The sequence below is a fragment of the Poromitra crassiceps genome, assembly GCF_964638095.1.
Source record: "Poromitra crassiceps genome assembly, chromosome: 9".
Classification (NCBI taxonomy): domain Eukaryota; kingdom Metazoa; phylum Chordata; class Actinopteri; order Beryciformes; family Melamphaidae; genus Poromitra; species Poromitra crassiceps.
In genome coordinates, this window is record NC_139630.1 from 8,194,644 (window position 1) to 8,220,210 (window position 25,567).

The following is a 25,567-nucleotide window of genomic DNA, read 5'->3' on the forward strand; positions in this document are numbered from 1 at the left end:
AGAGGGGAAGGGAGGGGAGGTGTGGGGGAGAAGAGAGCAGGGGGAGGGAGGAGGTGGGGAGAGAATGAGCAATATAGACGGGGGAGAGGGGGGAGGTGGGGAGAAGATAGGAATGTGGAGGAGGAGAGAAGGAGAGATGGGGACGCAGGGGAGGGAGAGCCAGGGTAGAGAAGCAGGGGGAGCGTCCCACAATCCCCCCCCCCCCTCCCCCAGAGAGGACAGAGAGGAGGAGAGAACAGAGAAGGAGAGGTGGGAGGGTGCAGGGGAAGGAGTGCAGGGGGAGAGGAGGAGAGAACAGAGAAGGAGAGGTGGGAGGGTGCAGGGGGAACGTGGGAGGAGGAGGCGGGGGAGGGAACAGACCTCTCCGCCCCCTCCTCCCCCCCCCCCCCCCCCGAGAGGACAGAGAGGAGGAGAGAGCAGAGAAGGAGAGGTGGGGGGGTGTAGGGGAAGGAGTGCAGGGGGAATGTGAGAGAGGGGAGCGGACAGGGAGGAGGAGAGAACAGAGAAGGAGAGGTGGGAGGGTGCAGGGGAGGGAGAGCAGGGGGAACGTGGGAAGGGGCGGCGGGGGAGGGAAGAGCATGGGAAGAGAGGGGGCGGGGGGGGGAGTGGGAAATGTGGGAGAGTGGGGAACAGGAGGGGGAAGAAGGGAGAGGAGCGGGGGAAAGAGAAAGAGAGGGGGGGGGGAGATCAGACAACTGACTACTCTAAGCATTAACCAGAGCTAGCTGGGACATAGTATCTAGCTAGTCTACAGCCTAATCTGGCCTATCCTACTCTGCTCTAGTCTGATCTTTGCCTGAACACTATAACAGGTCAGCCTTAGGCTGTAGCTAATCTATCGCCTACCTAAACTGTTCTAAACCAACCGGCAGCCCTCGACCAGTGATGAAGAGCACCGATGCCCCCCGCCCCGGCCCCCCGCCCACATAAGGCGTGGGAGAGAAGGCCGGGCCGGAACACAGCGGCGTCCCCACACCCCCAGTGAACGCAAGAAAACCTTTCCACCAAATGGATTGCCCCAGTGACTTGGCTTGGCTGAGGAGGAACCTTGTGAGGTCGTTGTGCTACAGGGGCCCAGCAATGGTCGCCTGGGTAAGCCCACCCCCCACGCGACCCGCTCCCAGACCCGCCCCCAGCTAGTGACTGGGAACTGAGAGAGCAGGCCACGCGGGCCCACCCAGGCAGTGGACCCAGCAGCGGACCCCCATCCGGGGACTCCCCTCCGAGACAGGCCGAGAGATGCCGGGCTAAACCATGAACAGAGTTTTCCGGCAGTGAAACTCTGTAAATGGTTTATTATGGAAATAAAATTTACAAGAGAACAGAAAATTGAAAATGTAAAAAGAGTCCAACAGAGGGATATAAAAATGTAGTTTTTAAATTATCCTAAAATCAGGGAACGGAGTTGAAAATGTAAAAAGTAGAGTCCAAAGGAAATAGAAAATATAGTCTTTAAGTGTTCGTAGGTTTAGAGAATACTAGCTAAGAGGAGGGGAGGGGAGGATAAGAGTCGGAGGTGGTGATTAAGGGGAGGGGAGGATAGGAGTTGGAGGTGATGAGGCCGGGGGGGGGGGGGTCCCCCCCTTCCCTTAGGCAGGCAGGTGACCAGGATGATGAGGATAGGGGTCCGTGGTGGTGAAGAGCCCGGGGTGTTAGACAGTAGAAGGAGTAGCGGGTAGATGGCCTAGAGTGACGACAGGTGGCTAGGGCGATGACGGCCGGACCTAGGGCTGCAGCGGCGGGGGTGTACGTCAGGCCAATGAAGGACACCTGAGGGGAAGAGAGAGAAGAGAGCGGGGGAATCTGCGCAGAGGTGGAACTAACTCTATAGACAACAATAAAATTAGGTCAAAACAAAATTTATTAGGATTTATTTTATTTTTATTTTTAGGATGACTAATACTAAACTGCTAATTCAGGTCTAAGTACCACCTAACACCACTGTCAATGACAGAAGTGACTCCCAAATCCTAGAATCCTATCGTTATCGATATTATCGACCCCATTCAATGGATCGATGCATGTGAGCATTTCGGTATTATGTGAAAGCTTTTATATGTGTGTGAGAGGTTCACTAGTGAATGCAAGAACCTCTCACATGCTCTTTAAGAGCATGTGAGAGGTTCAATGGTGAATGCAAGAACGTTTTATGTGTATGTGAGAGGCAATGTATGTGTGTGTGTGAGAGGCAATGTATGTGTGTGTGTGAGGTAAGTATGTGTGTGTGAGAGGTAAGTATGTGTGTGTGAGGTAAATATATGTGTGTGTGAGGTAAATATGTGTGTGTGAGAGGCAATGTATGTGTGTGTGAGGTAAGTATGTGTGTGTGTGTGTGTGTGTGCGAGGTAAATATATGTGTGTGTGAGGCAAATATGTGTGTGTGAGAGGTAAGTATGTGTGTGTGTGAGGTAAATATATGTGTGTGTGAGGTAAATATGTGTGTGTGTGAGGTAAATATGTGTGTGTGAGAGGTAAGTATGTGTATGTGTGTGTGTGTGTGTGTGTGTGTGTGTGTGTGAGGTAAATATATGTGTGTGTGAGGTAAATATGTGTGTGTGTGAGGTAAATATGTGTGTGTGAGAGGTAAGTATGTGTGTGTGTGTGTGTGTGTGTGTGAGGTAAATATATGTGTGTGTGAGGTAAATATGTGTGTGTGTGAGGTAAATATGTGTGTGTGAGAGGTAATGTATGTGTGTGTGTGAGGTAAATATATGTGTGTGTGAGGTAAATATGTATGTGTGAGAGGTAAGTATGTGTGTGTGTGAGGTAAATATATGTGTGTGTGTGAGGTAAATATGTGTGTGTGAGAGGTAAGTATGTGTGTGTGTGAGGTAAATATATGCGTGTGTGAGGTAAGTATGTGTGTGTGAGAGGCAATGTATGTGTGTGTGTGAGGTAAATATATGTGTGTGTGAGGTAAATATGTATGTGTGAGAGGTAAGTATGTGTGTGTGTGAGGTAAATATATGTGTGTGTGTGAGGTAAATATGTGTGTGTGAGAGGTAAGTATGTGTGTGTGAGAGGCAATGTATGTGTGTGTGAGAGGCAATGTATGTGTATGTGAGAGGCAAGTATGAATTATGGCCTATACGGCACCTCATACTTTCCCCTCTGCTTCAGTGTCAGTGTGTGAGTTTACTCCACAGTGTGTCACTGACATATCGCCACTTGGTGGAGCCAGATAAAATACATGATAAAACACAGCTTAATCTGAAAATGTATTTATGTTAATATAATTTCTTCCAGATGCCCAGAAGTTCCCCTCAGTGTTGGTGAGTCCCTCTGGTGAAACAGTGGAGGGCAGTTCAGTGACTCTGACCTGCAGCAGTGATGCCAACCCAGCAGCTACTTACACCTGGTACAAGAAGAATGGAGATGCAGAGCAGAAAGCTTTGAAATCAGGAGCACAGCTTGACTTGGTTTCCATCCAGTCCTCTGACTCTGGAGAGTATCACTGTGAAGCTGAGAATGAGCTGGGGACAAAGAGGTCTGCCTCTGTCTCTGTCAATGTGACATGTGAGTGAAACTAAAAGCAACAAACACCAAACAAACAAACAAATATTTTTAATCTGTCAAATTATTTTAGTCGTTATTAACCAGGGAAAGGTTTTGCTGAGCATGTACGTTTTTTCTGCTTCACTTTCACAACTGGGAGCTGCCCAGTACAACCACAGTGTGTGACTGTAGTTCACTGAGCAGCTCCACTGCAACACTTGGATATGAAGTGCCTTGCTCAAGGGCACAGTGACAGCAGATGTTGAGGGACAGGAGAGCATTACATAATTCACTGTTGTCAACAAGATCTTCCCAGCTGTTCTGGGGATTCAAACCATCAGACTTCCAGTCACAAGCCGACTTCCAAATTTGCAGTTGTTGCCTCCCACATCTTTACTACTAATTGTTTAATTACAGTATGTGTCATTGTTAAAACACATCCTTATTTTATATCATCCATGTTAATCCATGTTCTCCAGATGGTCCCAGGAACACCTCAGTGTTGGTGAGTCCCTCTGGTGAAACACTGGAGGGCAGTTCAGTGACTCTGACCTGCAGCAGTGATGCCAACCCAGCAGCTACCTACACCTGGTACAAGAAGAATGATGCATCTCCAAAAGCATCAGGACAGATCTTCACCATCACTGACATCACATCTGAACACAGTGGAGGATATTACTGTGAGGCCCAAAACAGCAGAGGGCGCCATAACTCCACCTTGCTGACTGTTGTCAGGTAAGTAATAGTTAATTCACTCTCTCTCTGTCTGTCTGTCTCCCTCTCTCTCTCACACACACACACACACGCACACACACACACACACACACACACACACACACACACACACACACACACACACACACACACACACACACACACACACACACACACGCACACACACACACACACATACACACCTCTCTCTGTCCTGTACCAGAGGTAATCCATTTCTTAATATGACACACAATCTTATGTAATGCAAACATCCCATAATTTCCCTAAGCACTGTGCATTCCAACAAGTCTTACATGAATGAATGAATGAATGAATGAATGAGCACACAGAAAATAAGAAAACTATCACTGACTCTTCTTCTGCTTTATGAATGGATGTTCAATTACAAAATACAACACAAAAACAAAGTGTACAGTGTATGCTAATGAGCATACATGGATGTGATTTTGTTAGCTCCTCCTTACATGCTGTGTCTAACCCCGCCTCCACCCCAGCTCCTCCTTACATGCTGTGTCTAACCCCGCCTCCACCCCAGCTCCTCCTTACATGCTGTGTCTAACCCCGCCTCCACCCCAGCTCCTCCTTACATGCTGTGTCTAACCCCGCCTCCACCCCAGCTCCTCCTTACATGCTGTGTCTAACCCCGCCTCCACCCCAGCTCCTCCTTACATGCTGTGTCTAACCCCGCCTCCACCCCAGCTCCTCCTTACATGCTGTGTCTAACCCCGCCTCCACCCCAGCTCCTCCTTACATGCTGTGTCTAACCCCGCCTCCACCCCAGCTCCTCCTTACATGCTGTGTCTAACCCCGCCTCCACACCAGCTCCTCCTTACATGCTGTGTCTAACCCCGCCTCCACCCTAGCTCCTCCTTACATGCTGTGTCTAACCCCGCCTCCACCCTAGCTCCTCCTTACATGCTGTGTCTAACCCCGCCTCCACCCTAGCTCCTCCTTACATGCTGTGTCTAACCCCGCCTCCACCCTAGCTCCTCCGTACATGCTGTGTCTAACCCCGCCTCCACCCCAGCTCCTCCTTACATGCTGTGTCTAACCCCGCCTCCACCCCAGCTCCTCCTTACATGCTGTGTCTAACCCCGCCTCCACCCCAGCTCCTCCTTACATGCTGTGTCTAACCCCGCCTCCACCCCAGCTCCTCCTTACATGCTGTGTCTAACCCCGCCTCCACCCCAGCTCCTCCTTACATGCTGTGTCAAACCCCGCCTCCACCCCAGCTCCTCCTTACATGCTGTGTCTAACCCCGCCTCCACACCAGCTCCTCCTTACATGCTGTGTCTAACCCTGCCTCCACCCCAGCTCCTCCTTACATGCTGTGTCTAACCCCGCCTCCACCCCAGCTCCTCCTTACATACTGTGTCTAACCCCGCCTCCACCCCAGCTCCTCCTTACATGCTGTGTCTAACCCCGCCTCCACACCAGCTCCTCCTTACATGCTGTGTCTAACCCCGCCTCCACCCCAGCTCCTCCTTACATGCTGTGTCTAACCCCGCCTCTACCCCAGCTCCTCCTTACATGCTGTGTCTAACCCCGCCTCCACCCCAGCTCCGCCTTACATACTGTGTCTAACCCCGCCTCCACCCCAGCTCCTCCTTACATGCTGTGTCTAACCCCGCCTCCACCCCAGCTCCTCCTTACATGCTGTGTCTAACCCCGCCTCCACACCAGCTCCTCCTTACATGCTGTGTCTAACCCCGCCTCCACCCCAGCTCCTCCTTACATACTGTGTCTAACCCCGCCTCCACCCCAGCTCCTTCTTACATACTGTGTCTAACCCCGCCTCCACCCCAGCTCCTCCTTACATGCTGTGTCTAACCCCGCCTCCACACCAGCTCCTCCTTACATGCTGTGTCTAACCCCGCCTCCACCCCAGCTCCTCCTTACATACTGTGTCTAACCCCGCCTCCACCCCAGCTCCTCTTTACATGCTGTGTCTAACCCCGCCTCCACCCCAGCTCCGCCAAATATAGATAATGCATAGGAGGTATCTGCTGCTGCTCTTCCTGGACAGAGCCATATACCACCAAATATAGCTAATGCATAGGACAATTAAAGTTGACTTCTGACTAGTGGTTCTGACTGAACCATGTTTCATGTATTCTGTTGAGATCAAAATAAATGTTGAGAAACACAATCAGCTGTTCAGTTGTAAATGATCCTCTATCTTTCCACTATCACTTAACATGTCACATTACACCTAATAATATTCCATAAAAACACAGATTACAGATTATCAATCTGTAATGGACGTAAACATCCTAAATCTCCTCAGTATTTTCATCTGATCTCTTCCCAGCCCCATCAACAGCCATTGCAGTAACGTTAACTACGACTCTTCTCCTGGTTAGCATTCTCCTCATAGGCATATTGGTCTTCCAATGGATTAGGTGAGCAATTCTGTTTCACTGTGGTTATGTTCACTTGGGCATTTAAAATACAATGTGTTCATTTATTCAACTGTTCATTCATTCTCCTAAACAGAGAGAGGAGGGCCTCCCAACAACCATCTGGACCTGGAGGAAGACCAGACAACAGTCTGCAGGTGAGAAGAGGAACTAAACAAGTCTGTGGTTAACAAAAGTTTATGGGAAAGCAAATTTGGATTCAGCATGATAATCTTCACAAACGTGAATAACTTTTATGACTTTTGGAACGTAAATGTCTTTTTTTCAAACACGATTTTTAGAAAACGCTTCAAAAGGCATAAAAGTTATTCACGTTTGTGAATATTATACTGCTGAACCCAAATTCGCGTTCCCATAAACTTTTGTTAACCACAGACGGTATTATGCATTAAAGTGAAATCCCCATTCTAAAACCCCATAGACTTTTCCACTGACGAACCAAACGCAAAACGGCATAGCTGTGACTGGCCAGACTTCTTGAAACAGACAGAGCCCACATTGACAAATTTATACCGTATATAGATGATTAATTGTTGACATCCCTATTACCATGTATTACCATGTATTACCACCATGTATTACCATGTATTACCATGTATTTCAGGTGTGCTGTCATGTCTTGTGACCTTGTTAAACTTAATATTGTTTGTTGCAGATTCCTCTCTCTGCTCCAGCCTCCACATCCCAGCCAGACTCCACTTACCAGAGGCTCAGTCCAGCCTCCATGGATCAGGACCAAACATACTCTACTCTGCCACCAGACTCCACTTACCAGAGCCTCAGTCCAGCCACCATGGATCAGAACCAAACATACTCTACTCTGCCACCAGACTCCACTTACCAGAGCCTCAGTCCAGCCTCCATGGATCAGAACCAAACATACTCTACTCTGCCACCAGACTCCACTTACCAGAGCCTCAGTCCAGCCACCATGGATCAGAACCAAACATACTCTACTCTGCCACCAGACTCCACTTACCAGAGCCTCAGTCCAGCCACCATGGATCAGGACCAAACATACTCTACTCTGCCACCAGACTCCACCTACCAGAGCCTCAGCCCAGCCACCATGGATCAGGACCAAACATACTCTACTCTGCCACCAGACTCCACTTACCAGAGCCTCAGTCCAGCCTCCATGGATCAGAACCAAACATACTCTACTCTGCCACCAGACTCCACTGACTAGAGCCTCAGTCCAGCCACCACGGATCAGGACCAGACATACTCTATTGTTAGACAAATGAGTAGTGGAGTGCTGAGATGCTAGAGTTTGTAGTATACATGTATTTGATTCAATATTCAAGATATTTTAATAATCATAATAAGTAATCAGATTACAAAGGAGGCATTTGACTTAGTGCAAGTATGCAGCACAGCATTCACATCAACAGTAGAACAACCTTCTAGAACAATCCAATTATAAAGTGCAAAGTCCTTTAAAGTGACATATAATGGGGGAAGGGGGGCAGAGGTAAAGTCCTGATTTGTGGGGGCTTATGGGGTCTCATTGAAGATGCAGATGACAGTTGGAAAGAAAGTTTTCCTGTGTCGAGAAGTTCTGATACTGCCAGACTTCTGCCATGAGCGAGGGCTTTGAGGAGTTTATGGCCTGGGTGGGAGCGGTCGGCCATCATTTTCCAATGAAACCGTTTCAGAATTTTTTGTGTGTTTGTATAAAATGTTCTGCACTTATTTCCTGTTGAAACAGGATGTTGGGTCCGGTCAAAACGTGGGGAGGGATCATTCAAAAGTGTCATCATCATCACTCAGTTAGCCACAGAAAGGCAGTTTTATTGGATGGGCCCGGTGGAGGAGTAGGCCTGTTCAAAAATCTGTATTGTTCAATTTCACACAGGCTCCGCCCCTAGCAGGGCTTTGTTGCTACAGCAACTCCTACGAGTGGATCAGCACACTGAAATGTGCGTGTACATACTCAGCCAATCAGGATGAGCCTACTCAACCCCTATGGAGCTGCACCGTATAAAATGGTGCCGGTCTCACTCACCATCAACCACTTTTCTTCAGCACCTGGTGAACAAGTTTGCCATCGTCTGGAATCAACAGCATTGGATAGATACCGCCCGAGCCAACAGGGCCTACATCAACAGAGAGGGCAGCGTGTGATCCACACCACTGTTGAAGGCTGCCAAGGACCTGTGGTGCTGGGCGACCGAGCACCTCTTTCCTCTCAAGGCGCTGCACAGTCTGGGCCTGGAGAACATGCAGGCCAACCTCATGTCGAGAAGCACCCCCTGGAGGATGAATGGATTTGAGACGCTCACCCGTTAGGGGATGGATGCGTTTGGACACACTCCATGGCCATAAAAGCTGCGTTGGGGTATGCAGTTTCTTCAGGAGCTCCAAACTTTTATGCTTCTAAACTTTTGAATGGCAGTTTATCTCCTTGTCATGGTTTATTTTGTAATTTCCTCTTCTTTATATTCACTTTTATCTGTTTACATCTGTGTTTAGTTGCATGTTTGTTTTCTTATAGTATCCATTTATCCCCTGGATTACCTTTTATTATTATTTTTTTACCATTTTGTATTCATTCATGTTTATTATTCAACTGTTTTATATATTTGATTGTGAAAAATTCGGCATCATTGTTTTTATTGTATGTAAAGTGCTATAAAAATAGTTTTAAGTGAGGAAGCAAGGAATCAAATTATGCAAACTATTCACCTTATGTAGCCCCGCCCACTTGACCCAGTTGTGTTATGATTTCCTGTTCAAAACACAGTCAGTTTTACCTGGTCACTAGTACTGTACAGGAAGTGTCAACACAATAGGAAGTAACTGGATGACCCCTGTGTTGGAACATAAGGTGAATAGGCCTGTTAATGATTTACTGCCATAGATTGTAAATATATTAAAACTTCACTGTGCATAGTTTGTTTATGTATATTTTAAGATGAAATACATGACTTGTTTATGACATTTTTTAGAAGCCTATTTCATTAAGTAGTAATAAAGACTCAAAAGATGTTGGTTTTCTTTTTTCACTCCCAGCTCTTTGTCCTATGACTCACTGCTTGAATGATAACACACAGCACTAAACAATATGTTTAAGACTTGAATAGAGTTTGTTGTTATTGTTATTGTACTGGTCCTATAGACTGTTATTAGCTTATTGTTTTTCTCCATCTTCTCAATTCCCTGTGATAATACTGCAGCCATGAAACTTTGCACTGTGGTAATTAGACCCACCAGAAATACGTATAACCGCCGTCAGCCTGATGGTGGTGCTATAATTAAAGGGTGGGTTCCCAAAGTGGGGGTCGCGACTCGCTGGACACTGATGGGGGGTCGCGAGATGATTTCCAGAATGTGTGAAAAAATTGACCTATAATGTGTGAAGTACAGAATGTGTGAAATACAATGTAAAAACTATTACAAATAGCACATTTTAACCATAATTGTTAGGTTTAGTTTGTTTTATTTACTCTATTTAGTGCATGTGCGCACAAACGTTTGTATGCTTCAACCACCTCCGGGGGTAGTGGTCACGAGCCTCTGAAGCACCGTTATTCGGGGGCTGAAACGTTTGTGGTTAAAAGGCTGTACCTCCCACAACGTCTACCACAACTTGTGTAAGACGAGATAAGTTCTAGCACTGTTTTTTTGCTTTACTTCACTGGGAGTCTCACTGAGAGCAATGCTCTCTATTTCAGGAGTGCCCTGTTCACATTCAAACCTGGTGCCTGACCAGTACAACCAGTCTGATCTGCTGCACAATGAGCAGCTGCAGTGCAGCAGTTGGGGTTAAGGGCCTTGCTCAAGGGCAGCTCAGTGGTGGTAATGAGGGAGGGGCAAACACTGCTTTTCACTTTCCCCACCCAATTGTTGCAATTCCTCCTGATCGCCTGTAGAGGTCACTCATCATTAACTTAAAGTCCCAATGAGAGTCTTGAGAGCATCTAATTGGGGTGGCACATTGCGTCATTGCGCGCGACCTAGGCTGTCCCATTTCGTAGGCTCCTTCAAATGCAGCCGATAAATGCAGCCTCCTTTTCTCAAAACTTGAGGATGCAAGTGTTCTGTCCTTCGTGGCCTTTGTGGCATTCAAGATCTCGCGAGAATCCGCGAGAGGTTTGCAAGGCAGAACATTCTGAAATCGCCGCCTTTTTTTCGAACACGCAACTACACGCAACAGGTAAGATCTTCAAATTCTCGTTTGCAAATTCCTTACTAAATGCACTTCTGTCAACTTTAGAGGTGATTAACCGACGCTTAGGTTATTGTAGATCTCATATTTGTCAGTATTGTGAAAACATGTGACGTGTTTCTTGGCTCGTGAGCGTTCCACTAGACTGCCATGTCGACTCTCCGTGCAGCGGGAGCTCCCGCTGCTGACGGCCGTCAAAGAGGCTTGTCTCCCGGGTTGCTTGGTCATGTAACACAGCCCTAGCTGGCTACCCAGCGCCGCCGGTCTGCTCACTACTACGACTGGAAAGCCCCATTTAATTTCATACCACGGTCATTCTGTAGATTCATTTGAGAAAATAAGTAGCGGGGGGGCTGCCTTGGCTTGATTCAAATTTGTGTAAAGTTTTCCAGGGTGTGTGTGTGTGTGTGTGTGGGGGGGGGGGTAGGGGGGGGGGGGGTCTCTGAACGTAACGTCACGCTAGCTGTTAGATCAAAGGACCTGCATGGTGGCCTCACTGGATGGAGGGTAGCCTACTAAGTTGTTTGTGTAAACTTGCTTGGAAGAGGACGTTAACATTAACGTTATTGTTAACGTTATTGTGTGTGTGTGTGTGTGTGTGTGTGTGTGTGTGTGTGTGTGTGGAGGGGGGGGGGGTCTCTGAATTTAACAAAGGACCATGGTGCCTGGGGGGTTGCTGTGTTGTTTGTGTAAACTTACTAGATTAGAAGAGTTTTGCGAAAGAAAACGTGTATAGATACAATACTTAAAGGCAAGAAAGCAAGTTTTATAAAACAAATAAATAACTTGTGTAAATAATAATCTGCTGAATTTATAGGGCTGTACTGCTGCTGCACCATTATCTTATAGGCTACATCTTATATTTATACTAAGAATTATAGAACTATCACTTATATTCAAAATGTTCATACTGCATTGCTGCATTCTCATAGCACATTACATCATAATCAATAGTCTGTCAGCTTGTGTGTTCTTCACAGTAATGGTACTCTCTCTCCTCTCCAATAATAAAGAAAATGGCAGAGAACAACCTTCCAGAGACAGAGGAGGGCCAGTTCACTTTTAAATGTGAGTATTGGTATCGCTTATTGTTATTGGCTGGTCCTCTTACAACGTTGAAAATGTCACCTGCTTAAATATTTGCTTCTGTGTTTTTGTCTTAAGGGAGCAAAGAACTAACTGCGAAATTCATCAGGATGAGGGCCGCGAATGACAGCCTCTTCACTGGCCAAAAAACACGGCCGCTCATGGCTGGAGGTAGGGTAGAACTAAGTAACTTAGTTAAATAGCAAATGTGTAGGGTAGCTTCTATACGAGGGATCAGCCGAGCAGCACTCAGCCGAGGCTTGAGTGTCTGACTCTAGCCAGTTAACACTGTTTACATTTTAAAAACTGCAACAATTCACACAACTTTAACACGACATGTTATACATCAAACTCTTGAGCTACTTCTGCTCTCACTCAGAATGTCAAAATATAAGCGATGTCATGTATAGTTTTTGAGATATTAACGTTTGTTTGTGTTATGTGACCAGCTCTCCTCCTCCTCCTCTTCTTCTCTCTCTTCTGATCTCATCTACTCTCTCTCTCCCCCTCCCTCTGGTGTTTCTGCTCTAATCACCTGAGCAGGAACACCTGGAGTTGATCAGCCCTGCAGGGTTAAATGGAGGCTGGAGTAGAGAGCAGGCAGATCGGGGTTATGGGAAAAGGAGGTGAAGGGGAGACATTTATTTTCATTACAAGCTCAGGTTAAAAAAACAAGTGTTTATTATTATGGATCCAGAAGGGATAGTGTTAAGGTTTGCAGACTGAGGATTGGACACTGTGGGTTGAATCAGTGTTTGTACATTGTGGGAAAACATCCTAGTGGATTATGTGAGTGTGGATTGAAAGAAACAGTTAAGCATGTTTTCCTGGAATGTGGAAGTATAAAAAAGAAAGGGAAATTTTGTTTCAAAGTTTGACAAGTCTAGGAGTAGCTTCCTTTTCCATTAAAGTTTTCTTTGGTCATAATAAGAGCCACCAGTTGATAATTAAAGTAGTGTTGCAGTTTCTGCATGAATCAGGACTGTATCAGAGAATATGAAGTGTGATTGAATTAGTTTGACCTGCGGAGGGCAGTAATACGCCTAGTAGCGTCCACACTGCCGGAAATCTAAAAGAAGAAGAAGAAGAAGAAGAAGAGCAGGCAGATCTCTCTCTGACCCACACAGATCACAGCAGCTCCTGGAGAGGAATCTCTCCTCTCCAGTGGTGACTTTTCTTTGTTACTTTCTTTGTTATTTTGGTTTAGGCTGGAGTACCCGGTAGTCCTGTTTTCGGTTTAGTTATAGTTTAACTCTTCTTGTTTTTAGGTTTATACTGGCTCCAACGGCCCAAAGGGGTTGGCCCAGGCCCTTTTTGATGAGTTTGGCCGGATCTCCAGTCTGTTTGGTTTGTATTATTTGTGACTTGAATATTTTTGGGTTTATTTAAATAAATATTCTTTACCAATTTGCAACCTTGTCTGGCGTCCTTAATATGTTTTGGTCTTCTGTTGAGCCATTTGTTGACATGCTTTGAAGGCCGTTACAGTTTGGCACAACTCATACTATCAACTGCCGCGGGGTTCCGCATTTCTTTACCAATTTGCAACCTTGTCTGGCGTCCTTAACTCATTGAGTGCCAGCCACTTTTGGAGAACGACGCTCCCAGTGCCAGAGTTTCAAAGCGTTTTCAGTGATTTCTCGAGGCCCACAGAATATTGTGTGATATTACTATGTAAACACCGAACACGCAAAAAGAACAAGGAGACTCTATTGTATCATCAGCAAAAAAAAGTTTATTGATACCATTTTCCGTTCTTTAGTTATGAGCCGGAGAAGATAGGTTGTTTTCAGCGTTTTCAGGCATTTCAAATTATAAGCTGAGATATTCAGCCTTTTGTGAAATGAAGCATTTCAAGCACATTCACTGACTCTAGCTAATATTTTCTGATGTAGTGACGCCCCCCCTCAGCTGAAAACTCCTCCCCACACTAGTAACACACAGCCTCACGCACCCAGCGTCTATTTTCGGAGTGCTTTTTGTGCGCCGCCTCCCAGGCAGCGCAACATGGAAAAGCCACACGAGGACTGCAGGGAAAGGTTTGGCTTTTCAGTGTCGGCTGCTGCTTTTCTAGCGGGTAATCGTGTGGAGAAACTATGCTGACAGACAGACAGAGGCAGAAGGGCTCAGTTGTGTGCGCGGAGTGACTGTGTTCGCAGGCACCGTCAGTTGCAGCCAGAACAATCTACATGGCTCTGGGCTGCAGCATGAGCGCTTTCTCTTTGATCACGGGGCTTTTTCAGGCTGTCATTGGCACTCAATGAGCTAAATGGGTGACTATACTATAAATACTAAACGTGATTTAGCGGGTTCCTTTTATCAGTTTGACTTGAAACAATGTCACAGGCTGGGAAAGGGTCTGATCTAATGTAAACAAGCAAAACATATAAGTAGCCTACGTCCGAGTACGTCTTTGGCACAGAACGCCATTGTAAAAAGTACGTCCGAGTACGTCTTTGGCAGAGAATGAGTTAATATGTTTTGGTCTTCTGTTGAGCCATTTGTTGACATGCTTTGAAGGCCGTAACATATTATGGGGGCTCGTCCAAACTTTTTTGTGATCCATGCGTAATCCCATTGTTTCATCTTTTTAGGGAGCGCTGTTTTTCCGTGCTGGCGTTGTGCGGTATTTGTGCTGGTGGCTCTGATTCCTTGGGCCTCGGTGCTGTAGCTGATTTTGCGGTGGGTACTGTGATTGCAAGCTGTGTCAGTAACTTTTTTTCCATGTGTCTAGTATGACATGTGTGTGTTGCTGGGCACTTTGTTTTTTTTGCTAAAGTACCTTACAGGCACGCAGTTACTTTTTGATCACAATTTGTGTTAAAGCAATTATTTTTCCTCCACTTATTGAGCGTTACGTGTGTTAACAGTGTGGACTGTTGCTTGAACATTTGGTAGGCTATTGGTGCGCTATTTTTCCGGCTTTAGTGCCTGTTGCTTGTTTGGCAAGCTTTTGTGCGCACGCGTGGCGGACGCCGCTAATATTGCTGCTGTGTGTGGGCAGTGATTTTCTATTTTGTGTGCGGCTATTTTTGAGCTGTGTGGAGTATCAGGCTTATTCACACCTGGTTTTTGGAGCTGACGGGGACACAATTTTTGAAGTCTAGTCCAGATCATGGGAGACTTTGATTTAGAGGAGTTTGTGGGACAACCAACACTTGGGGTTTTTCATAAGTGCAAAAAAGATGATTTGATTGCTATCGCCGAACATTTCGGCATCACTGTTTCAAAGCAATCAAACAAGCAAACGATCAAAACAGAGCTGTTTTCCATGTTAACTAAGAAGGAGCTTTTGCCTTGTGCGTCGCCAGAGGATAAGCAGTCTCCGGCGGGGGTGCATGGTCCAGGGGAGGCGGTCCGAATTAAGGAATTAGATCTTGAGATGCGCCGTTTAGCATTGCAGGAGAAGGAGATGGAGATGAATTTGGAACTTCGGAGGATGGAGGAGGAAACTAAACGACAGCAGCTACGCTTACAGGAGCTTGAATTACAGCGGGCTTCCTCCTCCACTACATCCGAACACCGGTCCGAATCTCATCGATCTGATGAGTTTGATGTGAATCGCTGCATTCGCATGGTTCCTCCTTTTGGTGGGAAAGATGTGGATAAGTATTTCGTCCTGTTTGAGCGTGTTGCAGTAACATTAAAATGGCCCAAACACATCTGGCCTCTGCTTCTCCAGTGCGTGCTTACCGGTAAAGCGCAGGAGGCGTATGCATCCTTGTCTCCTGAATCAAGTCTTGACTATGAACATGTCAAGATCGCTGTGCTTCGAGCATATGAGTTGGTTCCTGAGGCATATCGGCAGAAATTTCGCCGGTTCAAGAAAATGGAAAACCAAACATATGTTGAGTTTGGTCGTGAGAAAGAAGCTCTGTTTGATCGCTGGTGCCACTCTAAAAATGTAACTGATTTTGACAAACTCCGTGATCTGTTACTGGTGGAGGAGTTTAGAAACTGTTTACCAGATAAAATTGCTACTTATATCAATGAGCAAAAAGTTTCCAAACTGTCTGAGGCAGCTGTCCTTGCAGATGAGTATGTACTCACTCACAGGATCACAATGGAAATAAGCCTTTGGCTTTAATCCTCGGCATGTGTTAATGTATGTAAACGGTCTTCATTTGAAGCTTTTTTATGTGGATTTTACATTGTGTCAAATAAACTACAGGGAGACGTTTGAGAGGGGTCATTCCTCCTCTGAGCGTAATGTCCAGATGTCCGAATCTTCTTTTTTCCCAGCTAGGTAAAGTGGAGAGTGGGAAGGAAAGCCTAGTGGTAAAGAGGGGGTGGGGGCTAAGGACAGGCCTGTTTGCGCTTACTGTAAGAAGCGGGGTCACACCATGAGTACTTGTTTTGCCCTGGACAGTAAGAACAGAAATAAATCCTCAAAAGCAATTGTTCTGATGAAAACAGAATTCCCACCCAGAGCAGTGACAACAGTGAAAGTTGAAACCCCGCCCAGTCTACCTGTTCCAGTGAGTCCTGATCCAGTGTTTGCTCCTTTCATCATGAAGGGGTGTGTTTCTCTGATGGATGGAGGGCTCACGATGCCTGTCACCATCTTGAGAGACACTGCAGCTTCCCAGTCAGTCATTTTGGGGAATGTATTGCCGTTCTCAGAGAAATCCTCTGTCAGGTCTGAGGCTTTAGTCCAGGGGTTTGGTATGGAGTTTGTGGGGGTTCCCCTGCATTTCATTTACCTGGATTCAGACCTAGTTAAGGGGCGCGTGAAGGTGGGGGTTCGTTCTGAGTTCCCAATAGAAGGCGTGTCTTTTATTTTGGGCAACGATTTGGCTGGGGGCAAAGTACTCGTGAATCCTGAGGTTACGGCTGTACCTCTGTCTGAGCATCCAGATGATTTGGTGCTCAAATTTCCAGAAGTCTTCTCTGTCTGCGCTATGACACGTGCAATGGCGAAAAAGGAGGGAGAGGATTTATCTGGGTTGAAAGAGGAAGTAGAGTTGGCTGATAGCTTTATGGCAAGTATTGATCAGTTGAACTCTTCTCCTGCTGCTTCTCCTCCAACTCAGAGTGCCTCTCCGGTGTCTTCTACCGCACCTCCGACTGTGTTTTCTTCTCTCGCGAGTGAGCTATGCTCGGACATACACATGTCACAGGAACAGCTTGTTGTTGAGCAAAAACGAGATCCGTCTCTAACCCCTTTTTGAGGCTGTTGTTCCAGTGGATGATGTAGAGAAGATGCCCACTGGTTATTTTTTGAAAGGGGAGGTGCTCATGCGTAAGTGGACACCGTTGCGCATATCCACGCAGGATGACTGGGGTGTTGTGAACCAAGTTGTGGTCCCGCAGACCTGCGGAGGTGAAGTTCTGAAGTTGGCTCATGATAATCCACTTGCTGGCCATTTGGGGGTAAGCGGAACTTTTGATCGTGTCTTGCAATGTTTTTTCTGGCCGGGGCTAAAAGGGGACGTGAGGCAACATTGCAAAACATGCCATGTCTGCCACATTGCTGGTAAACCGAACCAAACCATCTCTCCATACCCGCTTTATCCAATACCAGTTGTTGGTGAGCCTTTTGAACTATGGTCCGACAAAAACGCTAAAAACAGGAGTTTTGATCCAGGTGGTAAGGTATTGATATTGTTGCCTATCCCTGGTTCTGCTCTGCAGGCATGTTATAGTGGTCCGTACCTGGTCAAAGAGAAGGTTAATGACCGAGGTTACATCATTGCCACTCCGGAGCGCAGGCGACGGAATAGGCTATGTCACATTAACATGCTGAAACTTTATCTTGACAGGGGGGCTGCCCTACCTTGTCCTGTTGGAGTTGAGGAGCTGTCCAGTGCTGAACTAAGCCAAAAGTTCAGTGTAGTTATGGCACTGTCCAGCGTGGGGCCTCCTGAATTCCAGGCTGACTTGCTGTTGCCTGATCCTGAAACTGATGATGTTGATGGCTTGTCCAATGCTGTCGTTCATGGACGGTTAAAAAATTCTGAAATATTATCCAAACTGGATGACCGTTTTGCACATTTGATTCAGTCTCAGAGCGAGGATGTGGTCAGTTTAATTGAATGTCATTTATCTCTGTTTTCAGACGTGCCGAGTCAAACCCATGTGTTGCAACACGACATTGATGCGAGTGATGTCGGAGCGGGTGCTGTCCTCCTGCAAGATGGAGATGATGGTGTGGAGCACCCGGTCTCGTATTACTCCAACAAATATAATCGGCATCAACGGGCGTACGCTGTGATTGGGAAGGAGGCCCTTGCTCTTCTATTGGCTCTCAAACACTTTGAAGTGTACGTCGGGGCGGGTAGTGCGCCTATTATAGTTTATACTGACCACAATCCTCTCGTTTTCATTAATCAGATGCGTAATTCGAACCGACGGCTTATGCGCTGTTCACTGTTCCTGCAGGCGTTCAACGTGGAGGTCAGACATATTAAAGGCAAGGATAATGTCCTGGCTGACACGTTGTCGCGCTGTTGGATGGACTGAATAGCCTCCGTCGCGTTCGGCTATTCACCATCTTGGGGGTGGGGGTGTTATGTGACCAGCTCTCCTCCTCCTCCTCTTCTTCTCTCTCTCTGATCTCATCTAGTCTCTCTCTCCCCCTCCCTCTAGTGTTTCTGCTCTAATCACCTGAGCAGGAACACCTGGAGTTGATCAGCCCTGCAGGGTTAAATGGAGGCTGGAGTAGAGAGCAGGCAGATCTCTCTCTGACCCACACAGATCACAGCAGCTCCTGGAGAGGAATCTCTCCTCTCCAGTGGTGACTTTTCTTTGTTACTTTCTTTGTTATTTTGGTTTAGGCTGGAGTCCCCGGTAGTCCTGTTTTCGGTTTAGTTATAGTTTAACTCTTCTTGTTTTTAGGTTTATACTGGCTCCAACGGCCCAAAGGGGTTGGCCCAGGCCCTTTTTGATGAGTTTGGCCGGATCTCCAGTCTGTTTGGTTTGTATTATTTGTGACTTGAATATTTTTGGGTTTATTTAAATAAATATTCTTTACCAATTTGCAACCTTGTCTGGCGTCCTTAATATGTTTTGGTCTTCTGTTGAGCCATTTGTTGACATGCTTTGAAGGCCGTTACAGTTTGGCACAACTCATACTATCAACTGCCGCGAGGTTCCGCATTTCTGGGTGACATCACGCTGATTCATCCTATACAATATTTATACCTGCAATGAATGCAACTTAAGCTACAGTGTTCGAAAATTAACACATTGACTGCCAGCCGTTTTTTTCTTGCTGTAGGTAGCTTCTGCCAAGCCGTTTTTTTGAGGATTGTGGCTCATTTTACAAGAGCCGAGGATTATTTTCTGCTTGGAGTTTGTGAACATACAATATCTCAAAAGTACTAATAGAATGTGTACTTTCTCTGTCTAAAAGAGTTAGTTTGTAGAGTTAGTAGTTATGTAAGCATTAGCAGTTGAATACAGCATGGTTTTAGCGTCAGAAAAAATATTCAGAGATAAACGGCTTTTTGTGAAATTCGATAGAACTGTCACTTTAACCATTCATTTTTGGCATCAGTAAGACCTAAACAATAGTTTGAACAGTAATTTCCTCCATAACAGCAGTAAACTTCCCTCTGCTCAACTCCTCCCTCCTGTGGGCGTTCTTTTTTGCTGCAGCGCCATGTCACAAGCACTTTCCTACCTTTGCAAATGCACTTTCTCATACTCTCGACCTCTCAAATAAATTTCTGAATAGAAATTAAATTACTCTAAATTATAGCGAAAAAGAAACAAAAAAGAATGGGTTGAAAATCCCATTCTAAAAGCCTTTTAGAATGGGATTTGTTTCCAATTTGGTGTCGGACTAGGGGGCAGTCCCCGCTTGTCACCATTGCTTTGCTGCTGCTGTGCGGGTGTGTGCCTGTCTGTGCGGCCGCTCTTTGAGGAAGTCTGGTTGGACTCGCTCGCGTCTTGGAGTTTTGGTTGAGGGCTTTGATGAAGCTTTTGCGATTCTGGTCATATTATGCTGCGTGTTTCAAAGTGTGTCCCACCCGCAATCCACTATGCAAATCTGCAATCCCGCACCGCCAGCAATCAGCGCGAAAATGAAAGCGCCTTCGCCAATCCACCTTCATGAGAATGGCTTCAGTCACACTGCTTTTTGCTTGCCTTCCTCCTTCCTTGTCGCCACTTAGTGGGTCGGTGGAATGGGTTGTACACGTTGTACACGTCCAATACCTATATAAGAGATGTAAAAGGCTTAGATGCACAACCTACCGTCAAAAAAAAAAAAACGATTTTTTTGACGAGTACACTCGTCGCTGGCAGTTAACAGCTGGATTGTGTTTGACGAGTACACTCGTCGCTGGCAATCAAGGTGTTAAGTCAGTTTTAATGAGCACATAACAAAAAAATTGCCACTAGATGGGGTACAAACCTTTGTGCTTTCTTTCGTCTGTTCTTTTTTTTTCTCTCTGTGGACATAGGGTCGTCCTGGAGAAAATGAATCTCCAAGGAAAAGTGTCCCACTCGCAGGCCAAAAGTGGGACAACCTTAAGAGAAAATACAAGGTAATGTAGCCTAGACTGATTCTAAGAAATGGTTGGTTGATGACGCTTAGAAAATATGTAAGCATGTCAGTAGGTCTGGGTATTTGTAATAGGTGGATGGGCAGGTACAACTTTAAATCAATTTAGGAATAGACTAGTGGATTTTTCATGCCCATGTGACATTAGACAATTATAGTGCATTCCCACTTCCAAACAGAAAGGGGGTCGATTTGGAGGATTTTGTGGTATTGTTTTTTTGTTGTTGTTGACTGTCATGTTAAGAGGATTATCCTCTATTTTAGGATTGCAAATGTCCAGCGTCAGGAGAGGGGGTCAGCGGCGGAAAACCCACTGCTGCTACTTGGCCCTGGTTTGTGGACATGGATGAGGTGCTGGGACAGAGGCACTCCACGACCCCCCTTGTCGTGATTGCCTCTATCCCAGAGGACAAGCCAGGGCCAAGTGCAGTAGTGGAGGTGGAGGAAGAGGAAGAGGAGGAGGAAGGAGAAGCAGGAGCAGCTGAGAGAGGGCCACCACCACCAAAGAAAGCAAAGGAGAAGGATGAGATGTTGGAGCTGCTGAAGGAGGATATGAGACTCCAGAAGGAGAGAGCAGAGAGATTCTTTGGTCTGTTAGAGAGGCTCGTCCAAAAGTAAAAACAAAGTATTAAAAAACAATACGAACAATACTTTGTTTTTACTTTTGGACGAGCCTCAAAGTATTATTGTTCGTATTGTTTTTTTTGTTGTTAAAACAAGTTTGCACATTTGTTTTGTTCTGTTTTAAATGTGTTGTTCATGAATATAGGTTGTTTTGTACATTTGTTTTGTTCTGTTTTAAATAAGTTATTTATGAATATGTATAGTTTGTTTTGTACATATACAGTTTATTTAATAAATATTTTAGTTTAAGAAAAACATACTTTTTTCTTTTTACACAGCACAAAAGTGGAGTGGAGTGATCCAGAATATGTATGGACACTTTTCTCTTTCTATTCGAGTCTTGCAGATAAGAGTGTTCGGTGTTTTGATAGATGGTTTTCACAGAATTGTCAGTCCTGTCCTAGGAGTCCTGACGGTTGCACTAGCAAACACTGCAACAGGAAGTGAGCTGGGCTTAAATTTAGAATCTTTATGTTGTCAAGTTAAAACCGTCTAGCTCAGTTAACTTTACCTTTAACTTTTAAAGGACTGAGATCACATTAACCATACTTTACACAATGTAGTGTGTAGTCTGCAGCACCCAGGATCACGGAGATGTGCTATATTTAACCTCTACAGAAGTTCGCAAAATACATGTCTAAATTGGATCAAGTCCCTCTATGCTTCCTTGATGTCCTTATGCTGAGTTAACAGACCTGATGATTCTAACCTGAACTTGGGAAACACAAAGCTAAGCCTTAAGAATTCACTAGACAGAGCATTACAACAGTGGTAGTGATAATAATTTATTTTTACCTCTAAATAGTCAAACATGTAGAAATAAAATAAATAAGGTATACTGAAAAATGAACCCATTTATGAATATGAACATATATGTACATTTATTTATATATGTATAAATAAATGTGACATAAAATGTAATGGATGGGGGATGCTGAAAAACAGAACCTATTTACAATAATGAATAGTGTTCCTGTACTGGACAGGTTTTTCAATGGCCAGGACATGACTTGACATGACTTTCGTTTGAGCAGGGAGGCCCTGGCAGTGCTGTTGGGCCTTCTGAACCAAGAACGGCGACATGGATGGGGTGGTCATCTTGGGTGGTCTCCAGAGTGTGTTTGGGGGGTCATCACTCCACTGTCCACCGCATCTGGGTTTGCAGGGCCGGGTCAATCGACGGCTGCCATGTCACTATTATGTTTTCAGAAAGATTCAAGAATAAAATACAGTGAATACAAAGTAGGCTACTTCACAGCTGTATTTTGGGGGGGAAACAATCACCACAAAATAAATGTCACAACAAAATATTTCTTGATTTGATTGATTTTCTTCATATTTCAAAATGCAAAACTGCTCTAGATAACATTTTAAATAAATATGAATCGCATAGCTTTACAATTCTTTTACTTGCCTTTTACAAATAATCATGGTCAGGGGGTACCTCCTCCAGGGCAGACACCTCTGCGATCAGCTGGTCACGCCAGGGAGCACCACTTACTGCCTCCAACCCGTTCTCCTCATCCTCCTCATCCTCAGGCTCATCCTCATCCTCCGGGGACACGATGTCACCAACCCCAAGGCAGATGTTGTGGAGGATGGCACATGCTGTTATGACCTAAAATTATAATATATATATTAGTCATGCACAATGTATCGTCAATCACATCGGTATTGGCCGATGTTAGTCATTTTTTAACATATCGGCATCAGTCCGATGTTCAGTATGTACAAAATTTGATGATCATAGAAATGTGTTTTTATACAGATCATATCGAGATCGGTAGATAAATATCACTTATCGGCCATAACAACAATGTTAACATTATTTATCGGTATCGGCCAAAATTGACTGATTTACTCTTCTTCAATATTCTATAAAGTCCTGTTGAGTGATGACTTACGTGTGGTACAAAGGTGTGGTGCACCTCCAGCACTTGCAGGAAGATGGCCCGGAACCTGGTCATCATCCCAAAGGCACGCTCTATAATGGAGCGTGCCCTGGAATGATGGACGTTGAAGCGCTGGGCCCCCACACCTTGTACTGGCCTCTTGTAGGGAGTGATGAGGGGGAGTGGGTGTTGGAGGCATGGGTACCCCCCGTCCGCTAGGATGAAGTGCCCTGGAGATAGATAGATTTATTTGACAATCTTAAAATATAATAATACTGCTTCACCTGAAGACAGCTATCACATACAATTACCTGGAGGAGGGTAGAGTGACCTTCTGTACAGTGGGCTGTGCCGAAGCACCCTGGCGTCATGTACTGACCCAGGCCAGCCCACGTACGTGTCAATGAAGCGGCCCTGATTGTCACAAACAGCCTGCAGGATGATGGAGGGGAACAGTTTCCTGTTCCTGTAGCACTGACCATCAGGGCCGCTCGGTGGCTTGATCCGGACATGGCAGCCGTCGATTGCTCCAGCAGCTTTAAGGAAAGCACGGTGTCTTCCCAGCCCTGCAAACCCACGGGTCACTGCCTGCAGGTCTTCTGGGGTCTTGGGGAGGTGGATGACTTTGTGGCGAATGGCCACCACCTCCTCAGTGACTCTGTGGACGATGCGGTGGACAGTGGACCGAGGCATCCCAAACACTCTGGAGACCACCCTGTATGATCCCCCACTGGCCAGCCAGAACAAGAATACCAGGGTCTCGATAGTAGAACCCCATCCATGTCGCCGTTCTTGGTTCAGAAGGCCCAACAGCAGTGCCAGGGCCTCCCTGCTCAAATGAAAGTCAATGCGGGTGTCCTGGCCATTGAAAAACCTGTCCAGTACAGGAACACTAAGGTTGATCCTGCAGTACAGGGGTCTGGTCTGGGGGGGAAGAGGAGAAGATTTTTTTAATAAACAAAATAGCAAGATAAAATATGCCATTATGTCACTTTCTCCCATGGGCTTTGAGAGGGAGGCTATCTATCTATATTATATATGTATCTATCTATCTATCTATCTATCTATCTATCTATCTATCTATCTATAGTATATATGTATCTATCTATCTATCTATAGTATATATGTATCTATCTATCTATCTATAGTATATATGTATGTATGTATCTATCTATCTATCTATAAAACCCTGGTAAGGTTAGGATTAGGCTATATGAAATTAAAAGTTAAATGACATTCACCATAATCCACATTAACTAGTAACATTTTGGTTTAACAAATACTTTACCTGTCCATCTTCTCTCAGCCTGAGAAACATCAAGCGGCGTCTCCGGCGGTGCAACTCTAATTCCTCCATAAAATAAAACAAAATTACCAACAAAAGAATGTGTTCGGGCTCCATTGTTTCAAGGCTGTTCTGTTAGATGTGCTTTTGAGACAGTGGCGGGACTGCGGGAGATAGGATTCTCAGATGCGCTCGCGCTGTCAAGCGGGAGATAGGATTCTCAGATGGCTCGCGCTGTCAACTGGTTGCTAAGGAAACCATTGCGGGAGGCGGGAACAGCGAGTGACAGCAGTAGGCTAGACCGTCTCATTTCAGCGCTCGTTTTCAGGCTGCACACTCCGCTGACTAGTCCACGGAGGACAGACCTATTCACCTTATTCTTTGCACACACATGGACGCTTCCGCATTACGTCATTTCGTAATAGTATTTCCGTTTTGACTTGCCAAAAACCCCGCAGGCAAAATGGCCGCGCACACTCCGCTCCTAAAGTGACAAAATTACTCCCCCATAAACTAACATATCTTGGCCAATACGTATGTAACATACAAAATAAAACAACCCGTAATATCTTAATTTTATGTAGAATGCAGAGGACATGTAACTGTTTAGTTAAACTTGCATTCCAGGAATATTGTGCTCTAAAGATGACGTTAGTGGAGTCGAGGCTGTTGCGTCCTGAAACCCACATAGGTTGCGTGCGATTCGAGGCGTAACCTATGTGCGTTTTAGCGTAACCTATGTGCGATTCGAAATAATGCATCCGAGATAGAAACGTTATGAATATAGCCACGTTATAAACAACAAACTAACGCTGGTGATCCGTATGGAAACAGTGTTACTCGAAATGGTTAAAAGTTATATCAATTTGGTCATTCAGTGGCATTTTACTGCCATATAACATAACTAACTAGTGGCTAATATTAGCCACAGAAGGCAACTAGCGCTGAACCGGAAGAACAAATACGTTTGCGTTGAACGCGGAAGAGAGAAAAAGTGGGCGTGGTGAATAAGGTGAATAGACTACTTGCACAACTCCACTACTTCCTGAAATGAGTAGAGCATCTTGGTTTCCTGTCCTACACTATTGGATGAACTGATTAATGTCAGGTGTGCCTGATCACTGTTGTTGTGACTGCAGCAGTCAGGCACACCTGACATTAATCAGTTCAGAGAGAGAGAGAAAGGGGGGTGGAGGAAGAAATGTATGAGGGGGGGACACATTTAATGTTAATTCATATTTTTTTGAATGTTTTGCATAACATTTTATACCATAGCCTTTATTGAGCAGGCTATTATTCAACTGTCCAGCAATGTGCTGCGAAACCTACATGCAAACCACAACACTTAGG

The 25,567-nt window shown here is 45.5% G+C and overlaps 1 protein-coding gene across 1 annotated transcript; it reads right to left on the reverse strand.

The window, feature by feature from the left end:
• Window positions 1–22,457: 22,457 nt before the first annotated feature.
• Window positions 22,458–24,250, reverse strand: LOC310782153 (putative nuclease HARBI1; the record flags this gene model as incomplete). Its single annotated transcript, XM_083642844.1, has 4 exons — window positions 22,458–22,658; window positions 22,945–23,162; window positions 23,244–23,856; window positions 24,221–24,250. The coding sequence occupies 4 exons, from the start codon at window positions 24,248–24,250 to the stop codon at window positions 22,458–22,460; spliced, it is 1,062 nt and encodes a 353-aa protein (XP_083498970.1).
• Window positions 24,251–25,567: the final 1,317 nt, after the last annotated feature.